Raw genomic sequence first — 24294 nt, 5'->3', positions numbered from 1 at the left:
AAATACACACATATCAATTTCTTTCAGATTCTTTTCCTGTTTAAATTATTACAAAATATTAAGTATAGTTCCCTTTGCTATGGGGAGAACCTCTGGAGGAGGAAATGGAGTTGCAAAGAGTCGGACACAACTGAGCATGCATGCATGCCACTCCCACCTCATAAGTCCAGGAAGATCAGGACATTTTGATTGCCTTCCAATAAATATTGGGCATAGAGTGACCCTCAGAATTTTTTGCAATGCTATGTTTAACTCGTGTATGATGTGGAAACTTAGATCAGAGAAGACTCGTTCGGAATCTATCTTTCCTTCTTCTTTCTTGTATAGTTGAGCTCCCTTGTGTCCCTTCCACAATATTCTGCTTTTCTGAATTGTGGGAGAAGAGACATGTGTGGCAGAGAGTAAAGTCAGGAACATGAGTGAAGCAGAAAGGGAGAGAGGAACATCACTCCATTAAAAATCTAAGAACCATCAGAAGTAACTAGCATCCTAAAATTGGACCCTCTACTTGTCAATCAAGTCCTTTAATTCTGTTCATTGACAAATTTGCCTTGCCCAGGAGCCTAGTTACATTCTCTTGGGAACTAACCTTTGGCGTTCTAATACATACTACAAGCTTTGAAACCTTCTGCGATGATCTAGTCTTATGAATTGCTGTTCTACAGTCAGCTGAGATCTTGTCTAGTTTTTTTTTTTTTTTCTTTTTACTCTGAGCATCTGGCTTTGTTCTCAATTGTTTCTCAGCAATATGTCCACAAATAATCCATTTGTGTTATACGTTGCCTGACAGGTAAATTTCAACCACCACCAAGACTAATACTGTGGGTTAGTTGACTCTCTAATCTGAATACATTCCTATCAGATAAAAGAATTGACCTAGCAAAAAATTGTCAAAATTCACACACAGACAGTGAAGAAAAGCCCTCATTTTATGTATGATTGTGACCAAATTAGGTGTTTATCAAATTAAGAAGCTGTAATCTACACATCCCCAAAATGGAATCTTTTTTGATATTGAAATTAATTATATAAATGGCCCAGAATGTTTTTGATAACAATACCTGGTATTTATGATGAAATGATGGTCCTAACACATTTATGCATTCACAGTAAATTATAGGAACATTTTTATTTCTAAATGTTAATAAATAAATTTTTGTTGTGTGAGTGAGTGAATGTTAGTTGCTCTTTGCAATTCCATGGACTATAGCCCACCAGGCTCCTCTGTCCATGGGGATTCTCCAGGCAAGAATACTGGACTGGGTTGCCATTCCTTCCTTCAGGGGATCTTCCCAACCCAGGGATCGAACCCAAGTCTCCTGCCTTGCAGGAGTATAGTACATTGCAATGTATAGTGCAATGTATAGTACAATGCAATGTATAGTGCATTCTATTATAAAGTATCTGAATTTAAGAGCAGAATTCATGGTCATAAGTAAAATAAATGACCAAAGAATGCTATAAATCATTCAATAGCTACAAAAATCCTCAATGAAATTATTATATTGCAATTCAAATTTTGCCGTTTATTAATTGCGTATTATACATGGCTCTGACCCATGGATTCCGGGTCTACTGACTACTGCTGCTGCTAAGTCACTTCAGTCGTGTCCGACTCTGTGCGATCCCATCCCTGGGATTCTCCAGGCAAGAACACTGGATTGAGTTGCCATTTCCTTCTCCAATGCATAACAGTGAAAAGTGAAAGTGAAGTTGCTCAGTCATGTCTGACTCTTCGCAACCCCATGAACTAAAGCCTACCAGACTCCTCCGTCCATGGGATTTTCCAGGCAAGAGTACTGGAGTGGGGTGCCATTGCCTTCTCCGGGGTCTACTGAACATCCCCATAAAATTCTGTTCTCCTGGACACAGAGAAGGGATCTTTTTCTGAGCTTCTGAGTTATGTACCATCAGTCCTTCCTTACTGGTAGGTATTACGCATCCACCCCTCCCTTCTTCATGGATCTTTGCAGAGGACCATGGACTAGCACATACTGGTTTCTGATATAATGTGAGATCCTGGGGAAGGGATCATTGGGAAGTTTCTGCCCTTATAGAATTTATGTCACACATGTTCTCCCATTTTTTTCATGGGTTAATCTGCCTACGGGTAATATGTACCTCACCAAATCACATCTAGAAGCTGAAATTTTAAAAATATGAAGGAAAGGCAGGTGTGCTGAAGAGCATAGTCCTTTGCTGAAGGCGTCCTCGATTTTCAAACATAAGGAAACTACCTGGACTTTTAAATTGAAATTTTATGTAGTTTGTCTAAAGTGTAATAGTACTGCTACTTGGCACATGGCCTAGAATTAGAAAATGTTCCAGAGGTAAAGGAAAATGAAATTACTTAAGGATACAGAGAGAGTACAAGTCCTATCCTACTATTTCAATTCTCCTTTGATTAAAGTTAAAAAAAAAATTTTTTTTTAAGTCAGCCAATAGCCCACCACCCAAATGGAGGTTTTCGTGTTTTACAGTGCATCTGTGATCAGGCAGGGGCTTCCCTGGTGTCTCAGACAGTAAAGGATCTGCCTGCAATGCAGAAGACCTGAGTTCAATCCTTGGGTCAGGAAGATACCCTGGAGTAGGAAATGGCAACCCACTGCAGTATTCTTGCCTGGAGAATTTCATGGACAGAGGAGCCTGGTGGGCTACAGTCCATGGGGTCATAAAGAGTTGGACAGGACTAAGCAACTCACACACACACATGATCAGGCAAACTGTGTTTTCAGACTCACTTGCCAGGTGTGTGGCACAGCTAATATGGGTCTTATTCCCCAGCTAGATATGGTCCTAAGAACACTGCCCTTCACTAAGGACACAGACACCTCTCAACATATAATAGTTTTGATAGTAAAAAGAAAAAAATATCTTCTCCTGTTTGACATATTTTTGGAAAGTCTCCAAACAAACTTTTGCAGTGCTGTGTGCTGTGCTCAGTCGTGTCCAACTGTTTTGTGATTCCATGGACTGTAGCCCACCAGGCTTCTCTGTCCATGGAATTTTCCAAGCAAGCATGCTAGAGTGGGTTGCCATTTCCTTCTCCAGGGGATTTTCTCCACCCAGGGATCTAACCCTCTTCTCTTCTAGATTTCTTCAAAAACTGCATATCTCATTTCCAGACTCAGAAATAAACAGCTGAACTCTTGATTGATGAGATTTTTTAGCTTCAGGGACTGCGTGGGAATATTCTGTTTATTGATTGGACCACCGTCCTCAATACCAAACTGTGACCCTGCACCACACTTTTCAATATGCATGGAGCTTCTGATGGACAATATGAAAAGTGTCAGTCGCTCAGTCATGTATGACTCTTTGTGGCCCCATGGACTGTAGCCCATCAGGCTCCTCTGTCCATGGAATTCTCCAGGCAAGAATACTGGAGTGGGTAGCCATTCCTTTCTTCAGGGTGTCTTCCTGACCCAGGGATCGAACGTGGGTCTTCTGCATTGCAGTCAGATTCTTTACTGTCTAAGCTACTAGGGAAGTCCTCTGATGAACAATGCTAATTCTCAAATAACAACTAAGATGCCATCAGGCCTTGTCATTGGTTGACAAGATGCTCAAAGCATCATTCTTAAAGGAAAACTATATCAGACTGTGAATCATTTTCTACATAAATGGCTCTGAAGTAAAGTAATTCTAAACATCTTTGGTCATCATTCATCAATATATTGTAATTAATATAGCTTATTTATTTTTAGGTTATGAAATACTAATGATGAAAATATGAAATTTTTGCACTATGATGCATAGAGAACAAAGACTATAAATAGCATTTCTGTTAAAGAGATGAGTAGGAAAAATTTATGCATTCATTCTCAGAGAAGTACTTGTGACCTAATGAGATCTTTAAATTTATTAATGTAATTGTGTGTTATATAGTAGGGCTACCTGGTGGCTCAGTGCTAAAGAATCCACCTGCCAGTGCAGGAGACATGGATTCGACCCCCATATTCTACTTTGGATAATATAATGTGTCTTCAACTAGGTACTTATGGAAAGTGTAACTAAGTTTGCTTTTGGAAAAGCTGGATATTTTAAGAGTAGCTACCATCTTTAAGGACAACGGAAACTGATATGTCCTTATGATCTGCAAATTGAAAAGGGCAGCCCATGGGGTCGCAGAGGGTCAGATATGACTGAGAGACTGAACGACAAATTCTTTGGAAAGTTTCAAAGTAAACTTTAAGGAGGAGCTCAAAGTGGTCTTTACTTCATTTAAGGGAATTAAATTATTGTGATTAATCTTTGCTGTAAGAACTCACATTCTATTGTGTATTGACTGATAGTTTGGAAGCACTTTTAGTTCCTTAGGACAGTCAGAAATTTACCCTGATGATTTAGCCACAGGATGAAAGAAAAAAAAAAAAAAAAAACCTTAAATATTGTTCTCCTATCAAAAGAATTAAATAGTGATAGAATAAACAATGTCCTTTATGGCCACTGGACCTTATATACTTGTGGGATATCTGTCTAGTGACAATTAATCTTGTTGAAATGAAGGGCAGAGAGACAATAAAATGGAATGAAGCATCTCCATAGTTGGTGTGATTACTTACCAGTCATGTCAGAGGATCAGTGGAGGCAGAAAGACAGAGACAATATCCTCAAAATGAATATCATGGATAGATGTGGGCTTTTATTCTCAGTTTAGCTCCTGCCCCATAGCAAATGAATAGTCCCCTTGAACACATGTGCACACATATACACATTAAGATTTACATGGAATGGGAAGACCCCAATGAAGGGCCAAGCATTGATAATGGGCCGACACCCAGGCATGCTACAGTGGAAATCCAGCCAGAGCTGTATTTGAGTCCTTGTCTCTGAAACTTCCAGACCCCGAGACACTGTCTCCTGCAAGCTGTCCAAGATGGTTACTCTGCAACTTGAGATTGATGGTGAGAAAGAAGAACTTGCCAGAGAGGTTTTTACCACATCCAAGTTTACAATTAATCAGACCTCTTTCCACCCTTCACAATTATTTGAGCAAAGGAAGCAATTAAGAAAAACAGTCTTCTTTTGCAGAGGGTTTTAAACCACACCAGCAGCCACATCCACAGGTCAAAAATACCAACATTATTCTATTTATCCAGCTACCTTTCAAAAAGGGAACAACTAAATGGATCATGCTTTTAAGTTGTGGTGCTGGAGAAGACTCCTGAGAGTCCCTTGGACAGCGAAGAGAACAAACCAGTCAATCCTAGGAGAAATCAACCCTGAGTACTCATTGGAAGAACTAATGCTGAAGATCCAATACTTTGACCATTTGATGTGACTTACTGGAAAAGATCCTGATGCTGGTAAAGACTGAGGGAAAAAGGAAAAGGGGGCCGATGGAGGATGAGATGGTTGGATGGCATCATTGACTCAATGGACCTAAGTTTAAGCAAACTCAGGGAGATGGTGAATGACAGCGAAGCCTGGCATGCTGCAGTCCATGGGGTCACAAAGAGTCAGACACAATTTAGCAACTAAACAACAGAAGGATCATGTGACTTTACCTTTTTATTTTCTTTAAAAGAATCCTATCTCATTAAAGGGACTTCCCTTGTGGCTCAGCTGGTAAAGAATCCACCTGCAATGTGGGAGACCTGGGTTCGATCCCTGGGTTGGGAAGATCCCCTGGAGAAGGGAAAGGCTACCCACTCCAGTATTCTGGCCTGGAGAACTCCATGAACTGTATAGTCCATGGGGTCGCAGAGTCAGACATGACTGAGCAACTTTCACTTCACTTCACTTCATCACATTAAAACAAACATCTATTTTTTGTAAACAAGGAATTTTCCAACCAAAATTTTAAAATAAGCGAGGATCTTCTTTTCAGATGGCAAATTTAGCAAAAAACAGATTGAACAGAAACATTTATGTTGTGCAAACGAAGTAAAATGTGTGCATGCATGCACATGCAGCATGAATTATGAATACACCAAACTATAAATATAACACATTAGTACCAGCAGGAAGCACAAAGGTAGCACAATTTTATGGTCTCAAAATCCTAATTAGCATAAAAGGCATAACATTGTAATCAAATAATTATTGATTAACACAAAGACAGAGAAGCCAGATGTGTTGAGTGGGCTTGGTAATTAGCTAAGTAAACTACAGGTGTTTAAAATTCATAGATTACAAACAAAATGCATCTTTATTGTTAAAGAATCATCGGTAGGCAAGTCTTAGTGTCGTCAGGTGCAGCAAATACATACCATAAATGTCAGTACCTGAAATGTACATTACACTTTCACAAATAATATTTGAGGCATCCCTGGCATGAAATGGGTTTTTCATTGCGTTGAAAATGTGGTTCCATTCAATGCACAGATGCTCAGCTTTTGAAAGGCTGTTTTTGCAGGGAGATCCCTGGTTCTGCCCTGTAGAACTGACGCACATCAGTAATAGCATAAAACAAGACTTGGCTAATGAATGGACAACTACACAGTGAACACAGATGAGAGGAGGGGAGCTTGACATTTTAAAGAACAACAGAAGTTTTCCTGCAAATTGCTGACTTTTGTAAACTTCTCACTGTATTTCCCCCACTCACTCTGTGTGTGTGTGTGTGTGTGTGTGTGTGCGTGTGCACTCGGTCATATCTGACTTTGGCAACTGTTGCCTGCCAGGCTCCTCTGTCTATTATACAGGATTCTACAGGCAAGAATACTGGAGTGGGTTTTTCCTTCTCCAAGAAATCTTCCCAACCCAGGAGTCAAAACTGCATCTCCTGTATTGGCAGGCAGATTCTTTACCACTGAGCCACCAAGGAATTTTCTACTTCACATAGCATTTCTTTGTATGAATGCCAATTTCTCGATCTTCAATAGACATTTAGGTTGCTCCCAAGTTTTTACTGTTTCAATCAATGCTATGAACATGCTTACATGTACGTACAGGTGTACGTGTGAGCTAAGTAAATTCAGAAGGGTAAAGTTGGAGAATCACATTGCGTGCCTATTTAAACTTCTAGATGTTGCCCCCTTATCTTGTTTATGACTGATCATTGTCCTGTATTTGAGTGGCTGCCATGCCACCTTCCCCGGTGGCTCAGACAGTAAAGAATTCACCTGCAATGTGGGTGACCTGGGTTCAATCTCTGGGTTGGGAAGATCCCCTGGAGAAGGGCATGGCAACCCACTCCAGTATCTTGCCTGGAGAATCCCATGGACAGAGGAGCCTTGTGGGCTACAGCGCGGGGTTGCAAGGAGTTGGACACGACTGAGCGACAGCACCCACCGTGCCAGCTGGACCGTGACCAGGAACGTGAGCTTGGTCACCCTTACCAGGGCATTTGTTAATGTTACTGGATTTTGAAAGAAACAGATCTGTGCTTTGTTGATCCTTTCTACTGTATCTTTAATTACTTGCTACTTATATATCTTTCTGGCTGTCCTTCCTCCACTCTTTTTAATAAACACTCATCTTCTAACTTGAAAGAGACTTTATTTTTGCTTGTATTTATAGTCTGTCTTCTCTTACTAGAACACTAGCTTCACTAGAGCAGAGATTTTGTCTGTTTGGTTCATGGATTAGTCCCAGGTCCCAGTACAGTGTAAGCACATAACAAATATTTGTTAATTGAATCTGTATCTACATCTTCTAACATCTTTAGTCTTAACTTGTTATTATTTTTAAATTTTTGAACAGTGTGCTTTGCTCATTAATTCTCAGGCTTTCTTCTTTTCTACTCTGAATATTTAATGCCATAAAATTTCCCCTGAATTTCATTTTATGTATATTTCACAAGTTCTGAAATGTATTTTTTAAATATATTTTTCTGTAGTAGTACTTGACTAAAAAAGAAAGTTGTGCTATGTACTTTGGCACTACATGAGTTAACTACTTAATCTTTTTTTTCACTATCAATCACTAATCCTTATAGTGTTGATCTCTCAGTTGTGTACATCTCTTTGTGATCCCATAGACTGTAGCCCACCAGGCTCCTCTGTCCATGGGATTCTCCAGGCAAGAATATTGGAGTGGGTTGCTATTCCCTTCTACAGGGGATCTTCCCAACCTAGGGATTAAACCTGAGTCTCCTGCACTGGAGGCAGATTCTTTACTGTCTAACCCACTAGGGAAGCCCAAATCCTTAAATCCTTATAAGAATCAAATAGTTTCATTATAATTTGTAATTTTCAAAAAATTCTTTCATTTCTTCTATCTTTGTTTACTTGACATCTTTCAGTTGTATAACTTTACTTCATTGACTTGGTTCTCTTGAAACATAATTCCTTCTGGAAAGGCAAAATAAATGCTTAATTCTTTCCCTTAGTCACTCATTTTTCAAACAAAATTTGTTTTTTATATTTAATAAACTTTGTTTTGTAAAGCAGTTCATAACAAAATTGAATGGATATCTCAGAGAAAGTGTTATATAGCTCCTTTAAATATTACCAGTGAGTTTTTCTGTCTTTCCTTTTTTGAGTATTATGGAATCACAGGTCTGCATTAATTCAATGTGTTTCATCTGCCTCGATCATTATTCTTTTTAATGTTCAAATTATCACAACTTTAGCCAGTTATTGACCCCTCATACTGGCTCCTGCATCCTTTTATATACCATAACCCATACATTTTTGAATTCTTTATTTCTAGCTCAAAAAATGTTCACACTCTGCTTTTTGCTTCCTGTACCACAGCTAGATTTAGCATTTCTCCAAGGAATTAGCTTGGTTCTTCTTAGTGAGTGGTTGTTTTAGAGAACATGAACCAGAAGTGCTCATTGCTACTGGGAGAACACTGTTTCTAAGTCATTCCAGTGGCCAGAGTTCACACACACACACACACACACGCACACACATTCTATATAGTGACTTTAAGTTGTGAGTACACTTTGATGTTTTCAGTTCAATTTTAACCTCACATTTTTTTTTAGCAGTGGTACAATTTTACCTACAAGTATAAAGTGCCATGCCTACAGTACCAAACCTTCAAAGACTAAGGAAATACAGCTTACATTAATCCTTTAAATAAAACAGTGAATACATACACTTACAAACTAAAACTGTACTAATCCTAAGATTCAGCTAATCCAGATTCAAATATAAATAAAAGATTCAGCAATAGAGTAATTTTTATCAAGTACTCTTTATTCTAGGACTGAGGTACTCAAATGAATAAATTAAAAGATCAGAACAAAATAAATGAATGCAAACATTATCCCTTTTAATGAAAGTTATATAATTAGCAGTATGACTGAATGTATTAGAGCCTCAACTCAGAACGTGATAATAAAAGTTGTGTAGGTAACATCAGGATGAAATTTAAATGAACTGATTTCATCCATCTTAAGATTAATTCACCGACTCAATGGACGAGTTTGGGCAAACTCTGAGAGATAGTGAAGGACAGGGAAGCCTGGCATGCTGCAGTTCATGGGACTGCAAAGAGTCGAACACAACTTAGCAACTGAACAGCAACAAGATTAATTCATAATGGGCAATATTTTAGTTCTTATTTCTAAAGTAAGAAATAATGATGGTGAGATATATTACTAAAATTTATGCTGCCAACATGAAGAGCATTAGATTTTTTGTTTCCCAAATCACAGTATTTACACTTGTTTTCCTTGATCTCTTAACTGTCTCTTTTCTCTTACACTAAAAATCCTTATTTCCAACACCATTTAGTGTGATTACTTATTTGTCTTAACCCACATATAAGGAACATTTAACCCACATTAGGGCTTCCCTCATAGCTCAGTCGGTAAAGAATCTGCCTGCAATGCAGGAGACCCGGGTTCAATTCCTGGGTTGGGAAGATCCCCTGGAGAAGGAAATGGCAACCCCTCCAGTACTCTTGACTGGAGAAACCCATGGATAGAGGAACCTGGCTGGCTACAGTTCATAGGGTCGCAAGAGTCAAATACGACTTAGTGACTAAACCACCACATTTAAGGAAAATGGCTTGAAGTGGCAAATTGATAGAAATACACAGGTAAATATTGTTTTTGTCCTTTCCCCCTTTACAGTGCTGGCATGCTCACTCCCTAGCTGTTGAATTATTGGCTGCTGATGGCTCAGAGCTGCCCTATTCTTCAGAGAGCTGCCATCAGCAGACGGGCTCAATCAGAAACTTGAATCCTCCTTCATTCATCTCTTCTCGTCTCCACACTCTCTTCTAACACCAAAAATATGTCTCCACTCTCTGTTCTGCCCCCTCTGCTGCTGCCATCTTTCTCCACATTCCCTTACCTGCTATAGTAACCACCTGACTATCTTCCACTTTTGTTCCAGGCAAACACATTCCCTATACAATTCTTAGAATGATCTTCAAAAAAATGCAAAGCAGGTGATATCAGTCTTTGACCTCCCATCTGGGTTTGAGTAAAATTCAGACTCTTTTTTTTAAATTAATTTTTATTGGAGTATAGTTGCTTCACAACCTCGTGTTGGTTTCTATTGCATACAGCAGAGTGAATCAGTTATACATATGTGTGTATATATGTGTGTATATATCCCCTCTTTTTCGGATTTCTTTTGCATTTAGGTGGCCAGAGAGCACTAGATAGGGTTCCCTGATGTATACAGTAGGTGCTCATTAGCTATCTATTCTATACATAGTATTATTAGTGTATAACGTCAATCCCAGTCTCCCGATTCATCCCACCACCACCCCAGCCTCTATCGTAACTTATTTCTTGTATCTTCAATCTTTTCTTATACCACTTCTGTCCACATTTCAGCTTCACTCCATCTATGTGGCCCCTCAGTCAGTCCCTGGAATACTTAAGCTTCTTTGCCATCTCATGAACTTTGTACTTGCAGTTCTGTTTGCATGTGACACTCTTTCTGCAAATCTTCACGTCTTCTGGTTCTTCCTCAAACAGCAAGCCTTAGCCTACATATCAACCGTCAGAGAGGCCTCCTCTGCCACCTTGTATGAAATAACTCCAGCCTCATCACAGTTACTCTCCATCACATTATTCTCTTTATGTTAATTTCTACAATGTATAATTACTTTATCTACTTAATTGTTTACTTTGTTACTTATTTTCTCCACTTATAAGTTCCATGAGGGCAAGAATAAGATCTTATGTTCACTCTTAAATTCCAGTGCATAGCTCATTTTAGAAACTCTATACATATCCGTTGAAGAGATGGATGAGACTTCACAACTTCTTGAAGTGGTTCAATCTAGGGAATTAAGGTCAAGATTGAAGACAAAAGGCTTGATTACTCTTACTCTGTCTCTGGCTTCTGAACAATGGTAAACAATTGGAAAGCCCTAGAAGTACCTTGTTGTAAGGATGAAAAACAGAAAGAAAATCAAAATGATCAATGTCTGCTCCTCACTCTGCTCTTCTTTATATTCGACACCAGTGGCATAGTCCTACTAAACAGTTATGAGATGCGCATGGCTTACAGGAAATGTTCTTTAAGAAAGCAACAGCAAATGACTAACACTTTCCAATGGAAAACCTTTGAAGTTTATCTCTAAGAGTTGCTTTTAATATAGGAAAATAGCATAGAGTTTTTGATATATTTGAACTGATGTGATTGAACTGATTTGAACTGATATATTTGAACTGATGTCTTTGTATAATGGGCTCCACACACTTAAACCTCTCTACAAAGCAGTGTTTATCCTTTATTATATAGATCTACAGTACTCTTGGAAATATTTGATGCTTCACTGAAGAGAAAATTATTAGAAGTATAGTACAGTTGTTTTCACTTTTCTAATTCTTATTCTGAGATAAACAGTATTTCAAAAGAAGTTTCAACTGACATGAATTTTATTATATAAATGGAAGCTCAAAGCTAACTCTAAAATTGAGGAAAATCTCTTTTCTTAAATATATGTGTACTTCTCTTCAGGGTCACATTTTCACTTTCACATGGGCTGGTTTATGACAAAAGAAAGTGAAAAGACAAAGAGAGTAGATACCATACAAAACTGGTTTCAAGAACCCTTCCAGTCACAACTAAGGAGGAAGGGGAAAAAATGATTATTAGTAGTTGGGAGTCCATTTCTATAAATAGAGCAGATTAGCTAAAATTAAATTAAACACATGCCCAAATAAAGCAGATAATTAAAAGAACAAAGACTAAGAGAGAGACTAGATCTTTGATTAATGAAAAATTATATAGTGGTCTGCTATAATACAAAGTGAATATTGAATATTTCAGGATGTGAACTGGTTCCAATACTGTGACTAAACTTACTGCCAATAAAAGTGAGCAGTCATGTCTACCTCATTAATGAACATTTCAAAGATTGCTAGAAGGTTTTTTTCCTTTTTAACTTGAGTACTTTAAGAAAATGGGAACAACTTTGAAATTCACACTAGTGAGATGAAAGGGCTTTTAAACATTTAATATTTAGTTGGGTAGATATTCAGGGAAAAGCAGATACTCTGGAATAATTTTCTTTTAAGTCATAATCTGGTGAGTGTGAGCAGGTATATGGATTGACCCTTGTTCTTCTTGTCTACCCTGGAAGCCGGCATCCCATGTTCTTACTACCTGGAGTCCCAATTTCATGAAAAACACCAAACCTCTCTTCTCAACCCCCTCAATTCCTTGAAATCCAATTTTTCACTCCCAACACTCTTCTGGCATTGTATTTGTAAGGTTCCCATTGGCCCACCAAACAGGAAATTCAATATGTGGTGTTTCGTCTCTGGCTTTACCAACTTCCCTGAAGTTCTTACTCCAGTTGATCTTCACATGCTGTCTCTCCGCAGGTTGTCCTGATACCTCCCAAACCCTTCATCTTTCTCTCTGTCTCCTTGCCTTCTTTCTCCTTTCCCTTGGTAATCATACACACTCACATAAATCCAAATACCATTATCCATGTCAATTTTCTTAACCATGGTGTGCTTAAATTCTCAGATAATATTCTGATTCCAAGAAATAACATTTAAGCAAGAATGTTATTTCCAAGAAAGAACAATTGATAACATTAATTATCTGTAGTTATTTTTAAGATTATTTTAGCACTTACCTGTGTATTTCAGAACTGACAGTTTTGATATGATAACCAAAAGTGCCAACAAAATTAACAATCTTCTACATTTTCTGCATTTATTTCTTTGTTCACTTTTCTTTATTTAAAAGTTGCAGTTTTCTGAGTTGCATTTTCTCTGACATGCCTCTCATAGGAAATTGAGTTTATTATGTGTTAAGGTTTTTTTAATGTTTGAAATCTAACTGCTAAAGGAGATAGAAATCATACACAAACTTGTAGTAAAATTTTATACCAAATTTAAGTAAAAGGCTTGACTTTTAAATATCACGTGATGCTACTGATGTTCTCATTCAAATTTTATACAGTCCTTGCAAAGAATAGTACAGTTTATAAACATATTATGTGTGTTCGTGTGCATGCTCAATCACTCAGTTGTGTCTGACTCTTTGCAACCCCAAGGTCTGTCACCCACCAGACTCCTGTATACATGGAATTTTCCAGGCATGAATAATGGAACAGATTGCCAGCTCCTTCTCCAGGATGAACCCAAGGATTGAGCTTGAGTCTCCTACACTGTAGGCAGATTCTTTACTGCTGAGCCACCTGGGAAGCCCATAAATATGTTGTAGTCCCAACAAATTGAGAACCACACTGAGACATTTTTATGAGTGTAACAAATATGTATCATTAGTTCATAGATTCACTTTTGTTTTATTTGGGTAAAATAAATTTTATTTATTTTATTTATTCCATATTAAAAGGAACTTACAGTCAGTCCTGCATTGGTAAGGGTAAGAATGCTTAAAGAGTAGAGATCGCTCTGAATTTTGAGATAATACTAATTTATCCTGAACCTAATGAATTCTATTAAAATCAAAAATAATAGTTCGTCTGCAGTGACCAAGACTAACTCCAAGAGATTAAATCTGATGGCTAGCAAAGAGAGTAGCGTTCAGTTTGCCTGCAGGTAAATTGCCTTGTGTGAAATTAAATTCACTAGCAAAAGCAATTATTTTTCTATAATACTTTCCCTCCAGAGGGTAACTGCAAATGATACATATAACCAACCAACACCTGAAAACAGGATGATGTAAAATGTCTTATTATCCATAAAATGCCATAACCGTGAAGGTAAGTGAATGATATTTGTAGCAAACCAACACCAAAAAAAAAGAACATGTTTTATTATTGATCTAATCACAGGCATTCTTATAATGGAACTTTGAATTGAGCTGAGGAAAATCTAAAACTGTGGAGTAACCGCCTACCAGCATGAACTGGAAATGTTTCTCACCTCACAATGTGGGTACCAAATACAGCAGGGTAACGGGCGAGAGGGTCCGCCACTGTCTTTGCTCTGGGGGCTCCCACACTGGTTCTCAGGACCAGCCACCTAGAAGTTCAAGAACTTTCCATTTCATACCAGTTTCCTGTAAGTTTGCAGAGTTCCAACCCAGATGCCTCGTACTTAGGAGTGTCCTACGCCACTGAGATGAGGACAGTTCTCTCAGTAGCACAGGTCTGTACAGAGCTGCATCATTTGTGGGTGCACAATCAGTGGGTGGCCCCTGAGTGGCTGAACAAGGGCCATCTGTGATACCCACTCAACACGTCCCCCTGGCACTAGTGACAGCAAGCTCCCTGGGAGTGGAGGCTGGGAACGACCCACTCTCCGGCTCCTGAATCCTCAGTTCCCAGCAGATCCATGTCCCGGTCCACCAACTATGGTCTGTAGGCGCCCTTGCCCTCTGTCCATCCTCGCCCCTCCTCCTTCCTGCTCCAACCAGCAGCTGTTACCTTTACTTTATCTGGGAGCCAAGAGTCTGGTTCCTCATCTGTTCTTTTTCAACTATTGTTTATGACAAAAATATTATCACTTTAGTTGTTCATAGCTGACACCCTGCAGATACTAAAAGGCCTCCCTTGAGCTTTAAACATCTGCACAGGTGTCTCTGTTAAGAGTTTATGGAAGTCTGTTTTGATAGGGAAAAGTCAAGGCTTGCCTTCTTTGTTTTTTTTTTCGCTCGACTGTGGTGGCATTTTCTGAAGACAACTAAAGAGGAAGGATCTAGCTCCCTTCAGGGTCTGAGGAATTGTAGACGCTTGGACAGGGGAACAGAGGAATGGGAAAACACCACATCACAGTGGAAAGTACAGACTGCATAGGGTCTGTCAAGTTCCGGGTCTACCACTACATGCCATGCTGTGTGCTGTGTTGCTCAGTCGTGTCTGACTCTTTGTGACCCCATGGACTGTGGCCTGCCAGCCTCCTCTGTCCTTGAGGACTCTCCAGGCAAGAATACTGGATGAGTTGTCATGCCCTCCTCCAGGGGATCTTCCCAACCCAGGGACTGAACTCAGGTCTCCTGCATTGCAGAAGGATTATTTACTGTCTGAGCCACCAGAGAAGCCCAAGAATACTGGAGTGGGTAGCCTATCCTTTCTCCAGGGTATCTTCCCAACGCAGAAATGGAACCAGAGTCTCCTGCATTGCAGGAGAAGCCTGCAAGGGAAGCTACCAGGGAAGCCCTACAATACATAGGAAATTCTTTTGATTTATTTATTAATGAGGTTGGGCACTTTATTTTTCCTTTCTGTGACCAACTTTCCTCATCTGCTTTAATTTTTTTTATGATTGCTGTACAACAACTACCATGAACCTGGTGTCTTAAACAGTGGAAATGTATATTCTCATAGTTCTGGAGGCCAGAAGTCTGAAATCAGTTTCACTGGACTGAAATCAAGATGCTGCCAGGGCCAGGCTCCCCCTGGAGTTTTAGGGATAATCTTCTCTGATCTTTCCCAGCTTCTGGTGGTGGTCAGTGTTCCTGTGGCCACATCGCTCCAATTGTTGCCTCCGTGGTCACCCTGTTGTTCTGTTCTTCCTTGTGTCTAGCATCCCTTTGCTTCCCTCTTAAAAGGAGACATGTGATTGTCTTTAGGGCCCATCAGATAATCCAGGATAATCCCCCCATTTCATGATCCTTACCACAATCGTAGCTACAAAGTCCTATTCTTGCTGTATGAGGTAGAATTCACAGATTCCAGGGAGTTGGCTATAAAAGTGATTTGGGGGGACCAGTATTCAACTACTGTAAATTAGGATGATGATACCTGCATGAATGCATCATATATGGCAAGTGCTTAGAACAATGTCTCGCAGGCAAAAAAAACCTCTCAGTACATGTGACCATGATGATGATACCAGTGGCAATGCAGCAATAAGGAAACAGAGAAGAAAATTCCAACGTGGACAATATAATTGAAGGGAGGGGTGGGATGAATTGGAAGATTGGAACACTACTGATGTTGTTTATAAAATAGAGAAGTAACGAAAACCTACTGTATAGCACAGGGAACTCTACTCAATGCTCTGTGGTGACCTAAATCGGAAGGAAATTCAAGGAGCAGGATGTATATGTATACACGTGGCCAAGTCACTTTGGTGTGCAGCAGAAACTAAAACAACACTGTAAATCAACAATAGTCCAATAAGAAACTAAATAAACAGACACGAATTTTTTTTAAAAAAAATACATTATCTCTGCATTTTTGATGTGGTGCTAACCTTAAAATGTTATCATTCAAAGAATTACATCTCCCCACTGAATAACTATAACCCATATGAAAAGTAAGCTGTTTCATTCATATGACCCATGCAGGCATGTTAGGTTCATCTTTTGTCACTCTTTACCTGAAATTTAAACCATTTCAGCAGTTTCATCATCCTGGATTCTTCCTAAGGTGAAAGTCGAAGATGTGATGTGATGTTTGTCTCCTTTCTCTGTCTTGTCTCCTGCCCGCCTAGGATACAGACCTCATGACATTCAACATCTCTGTGCACCGGTCATGGTGGCGGGAACACGGGCCCGGCTGTGTGCGAAGAGTACTGCCCCCGTCAGCCCACGGCATGACGGACGATTACACGTACGTCTCTGTCACCGGCTGCATTGTTGACTTCCAGTACCTGGAGGTCATCCACAGTGCCGTCCAGATCCTACTCTCTGTAAGTATCACGTCTGTGTCATTGTCAGATCTGGACTCTCTTTAATGTCATTTTGTATCTAAACCTTCCGCCCATGCTGTCCTGGTAGATAATGCCATAGAAAAGTACACAGAGAACATCCTTTAAACAATGGAAATAACAGTAATGATGCCAACATTTGCTATGCTTGATGGCAGTTTATGTCTTTTTCCTCTTGATATCCAGACATTTTTGTTTTTTTAGAACCAGTTAGCTGCTATAGTTTCTAACTTGAGATGCAATCCACATAATTCAGTGGAATAGTTTCACTGTCCTCCAGAAATGGTGACTGTCCATTTGGTACCACGGATTCTTCTCCTAATACACTTCTACTACTGCCGCTACTCCTAATGCATCCTTTTACTAATACCCATGCGTTCTAGAGAAAGAAGGGTGGAAATATGCCCAATGTCTTTCTCAATCTAATAAACCTCATATTTCAAATAATTATTCCTTAAGAAAACAAATTCTTCCAGAGAGTCCTACACATTTTAGTGCCTAAAATTGGTTGTGAGGATACAGTTCCATTTAGAGAAATAGAGAGGAAGTGGCTTGACTGGACCACACAAAGCCTATGTGCTGGGAATTCCTTAAAGATATTTTCTTTTCACCAGACCGCCCCACCCACAGTTTGATCACACTGTGGAGTAGAATTAATTTAAGGTATATACCATCATCAAGAATTCTTTTCCCTTGAGATCCAACAAGGATTTGGTGTTTTTTTGAGTCAATGTATGATAGAGTCATTCTCAAAATGCTTTTCACATCCCAGTTCTTCTGTTCCAACTGGTTAGAGTCAGAACAAGAGATTCAGGTTCAGTAATAAATAAATAGATGATAAATAAATAGATGATAGAAGTGTAAGAGGTGTATGTCAATGAAGAATGGACTTGGAATTATTTCCAGAAAGAACTTTAGGAGTCTTTGTAACACTTACAGTAAACATTATCTACTGCTGTGTAACAAACTGCTCCAAAATATCATTACTGAAAACAATATCAGTGTGTTGCTTTGAGTTTTGTGGGTGAGGAATCTAGGCCGTTCTGCTTCACAGGATACTGGCCAGGGCCACTCATGTAAACTTTTCAACCAGGAGCTCTGCTGGGGTTACACTACCCTAGATGTCCTCACTCATATGTTTGGGGCTGGCTGTTGACCCACATTCTCCTCCACATGGCTTGTCTTTTTGAAGAAAACTTGAGAGGCTTTCTTACAGCCAGTGAGCTGAGTTCCAAGAAGAGAAGCCCAACCTGCAAGCATTTATCTAGCCTCTTCTTGAGAGTAAAGCCTACAAGTGTCCCATTGGCCACAGCAAATCCTGTGATCAAACCCAGCATTATTGTGGGAGGGGCCTCCAGAGAGGAGAACATACTAGGAGCCATGGCTCGTTTGGAGCCATCGTACTAGTCTTACCCTTCTTTACAGAATGTATTAATTATTGTTCTTTAAACCACATATGTTACGGTCTAAAATAGTATTTTAGAGCATGTTTGAATCATAATTTTCTAGGAAGACTAAAGACTTGAACATAAGACTCCAAAGATCTTTTAGTGTCCTTGTTCAATTAAAAGCAAATTCTACACTGAATTCAAAGAAAGAGGTTGGACCTCAATGGTAAGGAATTTTCTTTCAGAGATGTAACAAGGAATCTGATTATTCTTGGTTCCTGTATGTTTGTTGTTACTTGTCAATATATGTTTATCAATCTTTCTGTATTCTCTGGTCTTTCCTTACTCTCCTGGAAGTTACCTATGGAATTGTGGCAAAATATATGTTTAAATCTTAGAATCAAAAAAAAAAATGGAGGCAAATTTTCTTTAAAAAATTTTTCAACCTGTTCTAAGGTGAAACAGTACTCTATCATATTTTAGATTCTAAAGGTTCTTAGTGAATTTTTTTACATTGAAACATTTTTTCTAGAATCCTTCATATATTAACAGATTCTCCTTCTTTAAAAAATTCACAAAAAATTGCTAACCTGTTTTGTGGAGTAATGGCATGATTTCTAAGTTTTCATAATGCAGCAGAATGCTGTAGAATCAAAAAGTCCTTTCTTCATAGTAACTCCAATTCAAATGAACAGCAAGGTGAAAGTATTTATTTGATAAGAAACTGAACTGACACATAGAAAACTACATTAGAGAAAAGCACTAAATAAAGTGTACGTTGCCACCTAAAAGTACTTGTCATTCATGAATCAATTCCATGGCATATTAGTTTAGTGAACGTTTAGAACTGTCCACCTGCACACATAATCCCTGTTATACTGTTCAGCCTTCCAGCAGTAAAAATATTAGCTGCTGATCTCTGACTTTTCTTGTGTAATATACCTGCCAGACAACAATTTCAATATTTTTTCTTTTTTATGTTAAAATAAAATGTATCCTGACTTTGTCTCACCACAATATAATTATGTATTATTATTGTGGTTGACTGCATATGGTTTTCTTGTATTTTTTATCTGTTTCATATGAATAGATTTACAATGATTAGAACTTGGATTTTTTTAAAAAATCCAATGATATGGAAATGCTTCCTGTATCAGTCACTTAGCATGTGCTAAAATGTCAGTCTTGTTTCTGGGGGAAAATAAGGGGTGACGGTTGTAAGATTTAATAGCCCGTGTTGCTTGGGCAACTGCTAAGTAAACAGGCAAAGGACTCTGAGATGGGGCAGAGTCCCAGAGGCCCTACTACTTCAAAGGTTACCCTTACAATTGCTGGAGGTGCCAGAAAATCTAGAAGTTCACAGGGAGGAGCCAACGGAGGTGGCTAGGATGGTGGAGGAGGGTTTCAGGGCAGCAGCTCTCTCTGGCAAGTTGAGATGGAAGTGTTTGAATAATCTACCTATGGATACGTTTCACCTCCCCACCCCAACTCTTCATCCACTGGCCACAGTCCATGAGGAGACATCTTTCCTCCGAAAGTTCCAGGATAGGTTTATATAGATAATTAAATAGATAATTAGATAGATCAATAATAGATAGGTAATTAGATAGATAAATAGATATAGATAAATAGATAATTCATTCATTTAATTCAAAGAGATAAAAATGTGTGCAGTGAAATCCTCCCTCCCACCCTTGGGTCCCCACTTGCCTGGATCCCCTATCTCTGCTCCCCATTGGGCAACCCAACCCATTTTGTTTTGCTTGTTTGTTTAGGGTTATGCATAGGATTCCAAAGTGTCTTTATGCAAATATAACAAAATGTGATTCTATGTTCTTATTTGCCCCTCAAAAGGCTGCCTATGATATTTACCTCTCTGAAACTTTCCATTTTTTTACTTATTAGATATTTTGGAGCTATTTCCATATCAGTACATCTCTGTTTCATTGTTTATTTTAATGGCCCCTATTGATGGACACTACTATTGTTTGACCTCATCTAAATATAATGATTTGGGGTATATATAAGATATACAATATATCTAACATAGCATATGATATATAGTATAACACAATATCAATTGTGCTTCATAATTATCTATTTTGTAACTATCACACACATGTTATACTAAATAACTGTGTGCATGTGTCACTGGGAACATACACTACTATTGTTTGACCTCATCTAAATATAATGATTTGGGGTATATATAAGATATACAATATATCTAACATAGCATATGATATATAGTATAACACAATATCAATTGTGCTTCATAATTATCTATTTTGTAACTATCACACACATGTTATACTAAATAACTGTGTGCATGTGTCACTGCGAACATTTCCTAGACCTGCCCAGCTCATGCATCCCCAGGATGTGCAGGTGGCCTGCCATATGAGCACACCGTTTAATAGTCACTGAGTCTTTGGTCTGTCTACCTTCCAGAATAAAAGTTCCTTGAAGGACGAAATCGTGTCCTTTTAAACCCTGTTCATTTCTGTGGTCCCAGTGACTAACAGAGTGATAACACTAAATATTTATTAATACTTGTGAATATGAATGAATAAATGACCAACGGACAAGAGATTCCAAAGTCTGAAGTAAGTAAACACAACAAGAAGAATTCTTTGATCAAGAACTGGCATGGATGAATGCACAGACAAAATGCTGGAACCAGAGAGAAGATGTTGATCATTTGGGGGCACTCTTACATCTTCGCTATTACTGTACACTTAGTTATGACTAGATACATCACCTTAGTGGACTGCCCAGTTCTGAGGTCAACAGGTCAGTAATAGTGAAAATGTAATCTAAGGCACTTTTTAATTTTTAGGATTCCTTATCTGTGGCTAAATAGATCCATACTATATTTATGTTAACTAGTGAACAAGGTATTTTAAAGGAGCTCATTTTTATAAACAGTAGACAAAGCCCCATCTCTAAACCTTTAAAACTCAACCTTATCTACATCTCGTTAAACTCACCTTGTCCTCAACTCTTTGGAGCTGATTTTATATACATATTGTTTGGAACCCTCACTGTCAAGATATTCTCCTTCATATCTGATAGGTGACGAGTCTCATTCTTTAACGTCTTTGGAGGTTGTCACCAGAATCAGAACTGGGGATCAGAGTGCCCTGAGAATTGGTTTTCCATCATGCCCGTGTTCTTTGCATTGCGTCTATCTAGTCCCGTCATCAGCATTCATCACTATTTTCTGTCTTTCATATCAGACACCTTCAGCTTAAGATAAATTAAAACTCAAGAGAGAATGGTGAACGATAACAGTAGACCACAAGGTATCCTACAGAGTATGTATTTTTAAAAGGCTGTGTGAGCACCGGATTTGAGCTCCCTGCATCATATAGCAAGGAGTTCAAATCTCGTGCTCTCTGACAGAGGGGAGGGATGGGGTAGGAGGTGGGAGGAAGGCTCAAGAGGAAGTGGACTTGCATATACCCATGACTGATTCATCCTGTTGTATGGCACAAGTCAACACCACATTGTAAAGCAATTATCCTCCAATTAAAAACAAATAAATTTAAATTAAAAAGAGAAAATGCAAACAACAAACAAAAAAGGCTGTGTGAGTATTTCATTTGCTTAGAGTACATGGCTGAGTCACAATTCAATAACATGCTCACACAGTGTAAGAATTCAAGTCAAATAATAAGGTTTTGAAATAAGTTCCAATTCCTATCAATTGTATCCCTCCAAAAATGCATGCTAAGGCGCTTTTCAGTCACGTCTGACTCTTTGCAACCCTGTGGACTGTAGCCCACCAGGCTCCTTTGTCCATGGGATTCTCCAGGCAAGAATATTGGAGTGGGTTGCTGTGCCCTCCTCCAGGAGATCTTCCTGACCCAGGGATTGAACTTGCATTTCTTATGTCTCCTGTATTAGCATGCAGGTTCTTTACCACTAGCGCCACCTGGGAAACCCACTCCAAAAATGCAAATATCATTAAAAGTGAGTCTCTTTGGGGGGTCTTATTTCTGAGTTAACATTTCATTTATTTAGCAAACTGTTAGTATGTGCTTAGAGCTACTCTGAGTGCTTTGCAAATACGAACTGTTTAATCATCAAAATGAACAAGTGAAAAAATTAGTGTTAGTCGCTAAGTTATGTCCGACTCTTTGTGACCCTATGGACTGTAGCCCACCAGGCTCCTCTGTCCATGGGATTTCTCAAGAATACTAGAGTAAGTTGTCATTTCCTCCTTCAAGGGATCTTCCCGACCCAGAAATCAAACCCCTGTCGCTTATGTCTCCTGCATTGGCAGGTGGGTTCTTTACCACTAGCGCCACCTGGGAATCCTATTTATGGCTGACTAATATCAATCATATAAATACTTTTAATAGTTTTATCTGTTATAGATATGTGTGCAATATTTAGCAAATATTTCAGATTTACAATTCAAATGTAGAAAGCCCTCCCCTGCCCACTGATAAAACCCTAAGTGGAAGTTAAGGAATTCATCGTCTATTTTGTCTACATATACATATCCATGTTTTGAAAACCTCTGGGTTTTAGATAGCAGTCCTTAGTCCTTATTAGATGTCTGGTCTTACATAAATCCAACCCTAATATTATCTGTCACTTGTACGTGGCATCTATGGGTTTGAGCAACTTAAAACACGCAGACATTTAAAATTCATATTCCTCTTATACTGTAGCATTCTCCTTAATGGTATGTGTATGATTGGATTTTATTCTGTATGTTAATCAGTCATCACAGACATTTATGTTTCCAAACACAAATTCATACGCTTTCCAAACAACAGAATTTAGTCTCCAGAGGCCTAAATGCTCATGGTTATCCCAGACATGTTTGCAGGTCTTCATAAATTATTACTGCTCTACTAGTTTCAAATAATCTGCCAAACATTGATTATTAAATGCAGAAGTGAGCTATGACATTTGGTAGACTTAAATATGATTTCATCAGAGAAATGTAAAGCTTGATTAGAAATCATATCTAGCACAAAACCATTTATTTAGAAAATCTGAGATATGCTTAATAATCAAGGCAAACATTGTGACTGTAGGCTTATGGAGAAATTAGAAATAAGGAAGTTAATTTTAGTGATGCTTACTTAGGGTAATTTAATGTCATTCAGATGTTTACAGAGGTTTCCTCTTTAGCCTTAGGTAGTAATAATTATTGGATTGAAAAAAGGCAGTTTTCATGAAAACAAAAGTTAATTCAAAAACATTTACTGACTTCCTTTAGAAGAAAAAATTGAGTATAGACTGTATACAGAAAGTTTATTTTTTAGTTTAGAGTATAATTGCCTTACACTGTTGTGTTAGCTTCTCCTGTACAATATTTGACTCAGCTATACGTGCACACATATGCCCTCTCTCTTGAACCTGCCCCCGCATCTTCATCCCACCCCTCTAAGTCATCATATAAAGAAAATCTTGTCACTTTTTTGTATTCTTTCTAAATGAAAACAGACAGTACAGCATCCATGCAAAAATACATATATATATATACACAAAGGAAACCCCTACACTATACAAAGCACTGTGCTAGGAGATGTGGACATGAGAGGAGGAATTCAAATTTGTTGTGGTTCTACCCATGGCACCAGAGGAGATCAGGCAGGAAATTAAAGGACCATAACAGGGCAGAAAATGAGGGAGTTCCACAGTTCAGAGTCTAAGTGCTACTGGGCTCACAGAAGAAAGTAGCATATGGGAGAGCTGTGATAATTTGCCTCACCCTACTCTCCCCCACCCAAAATGTTTGACTCTTGAAAATAAACTTTCTTTTTTTAAGGACAAAACTATAATATTTCAAGGACACCCCCAAATGAGTTACTGGTGGGCTTACAGAAGCTTCCGTTATCACCACCACAGGGATAATTAATAATTATGAAAATTAAAACAGTTACTTTTCAGGATATGTTAAAAAGAAAAATGTTGTCATCTAGTCACTAAGTTGTGGCTGAC

General features: G+C 38.6%; 1 protein-coding gene across 1 annotated transcript in view; it reads left to right on the top strand.

Moving 5' to 3' along the window:
• The window catches only part of NKAIN3 (sodium/potassium transporting ATPase interacting 3), a 513211-nt gene that overhangs the window by 363008 nt on the left and 125909 nt on the right, over nucleotides 1-24294 (top strand). Inside the window, exon 4 of the mRNA XM_065903180.1 lies at nucleotides 16727-16924. Within this exon, the coding sequence (XP_065759252.1) occupies nucleotides 16727-16924 (198 nt within the window). The remainder of the gene's footprint in view (nucleotides 1-16726; nucleotides 16925-24294) is intronic.

The sequence above is a fragment of the Muntiacus reevesi genome, chromosome 12 (assembly GCF_963930625.1).
Source record: "Muntiacus reevesi chromosome 12, mMunRee1.1, whole genome shotgun sequence".
NCBI classification, from domain to species: domain Eukaryota; kingdom Metazoa; phylum Chordata; class Mammalia; order Artiodactyla; family Cervidae; genus Muntiacus; species Muntiacus reevesi.
The sequence above is the reverse complement of the archived record's forward strand: the minus strand, read 5'-3'. Positions and strand labels throughout refer to the sequence as shown.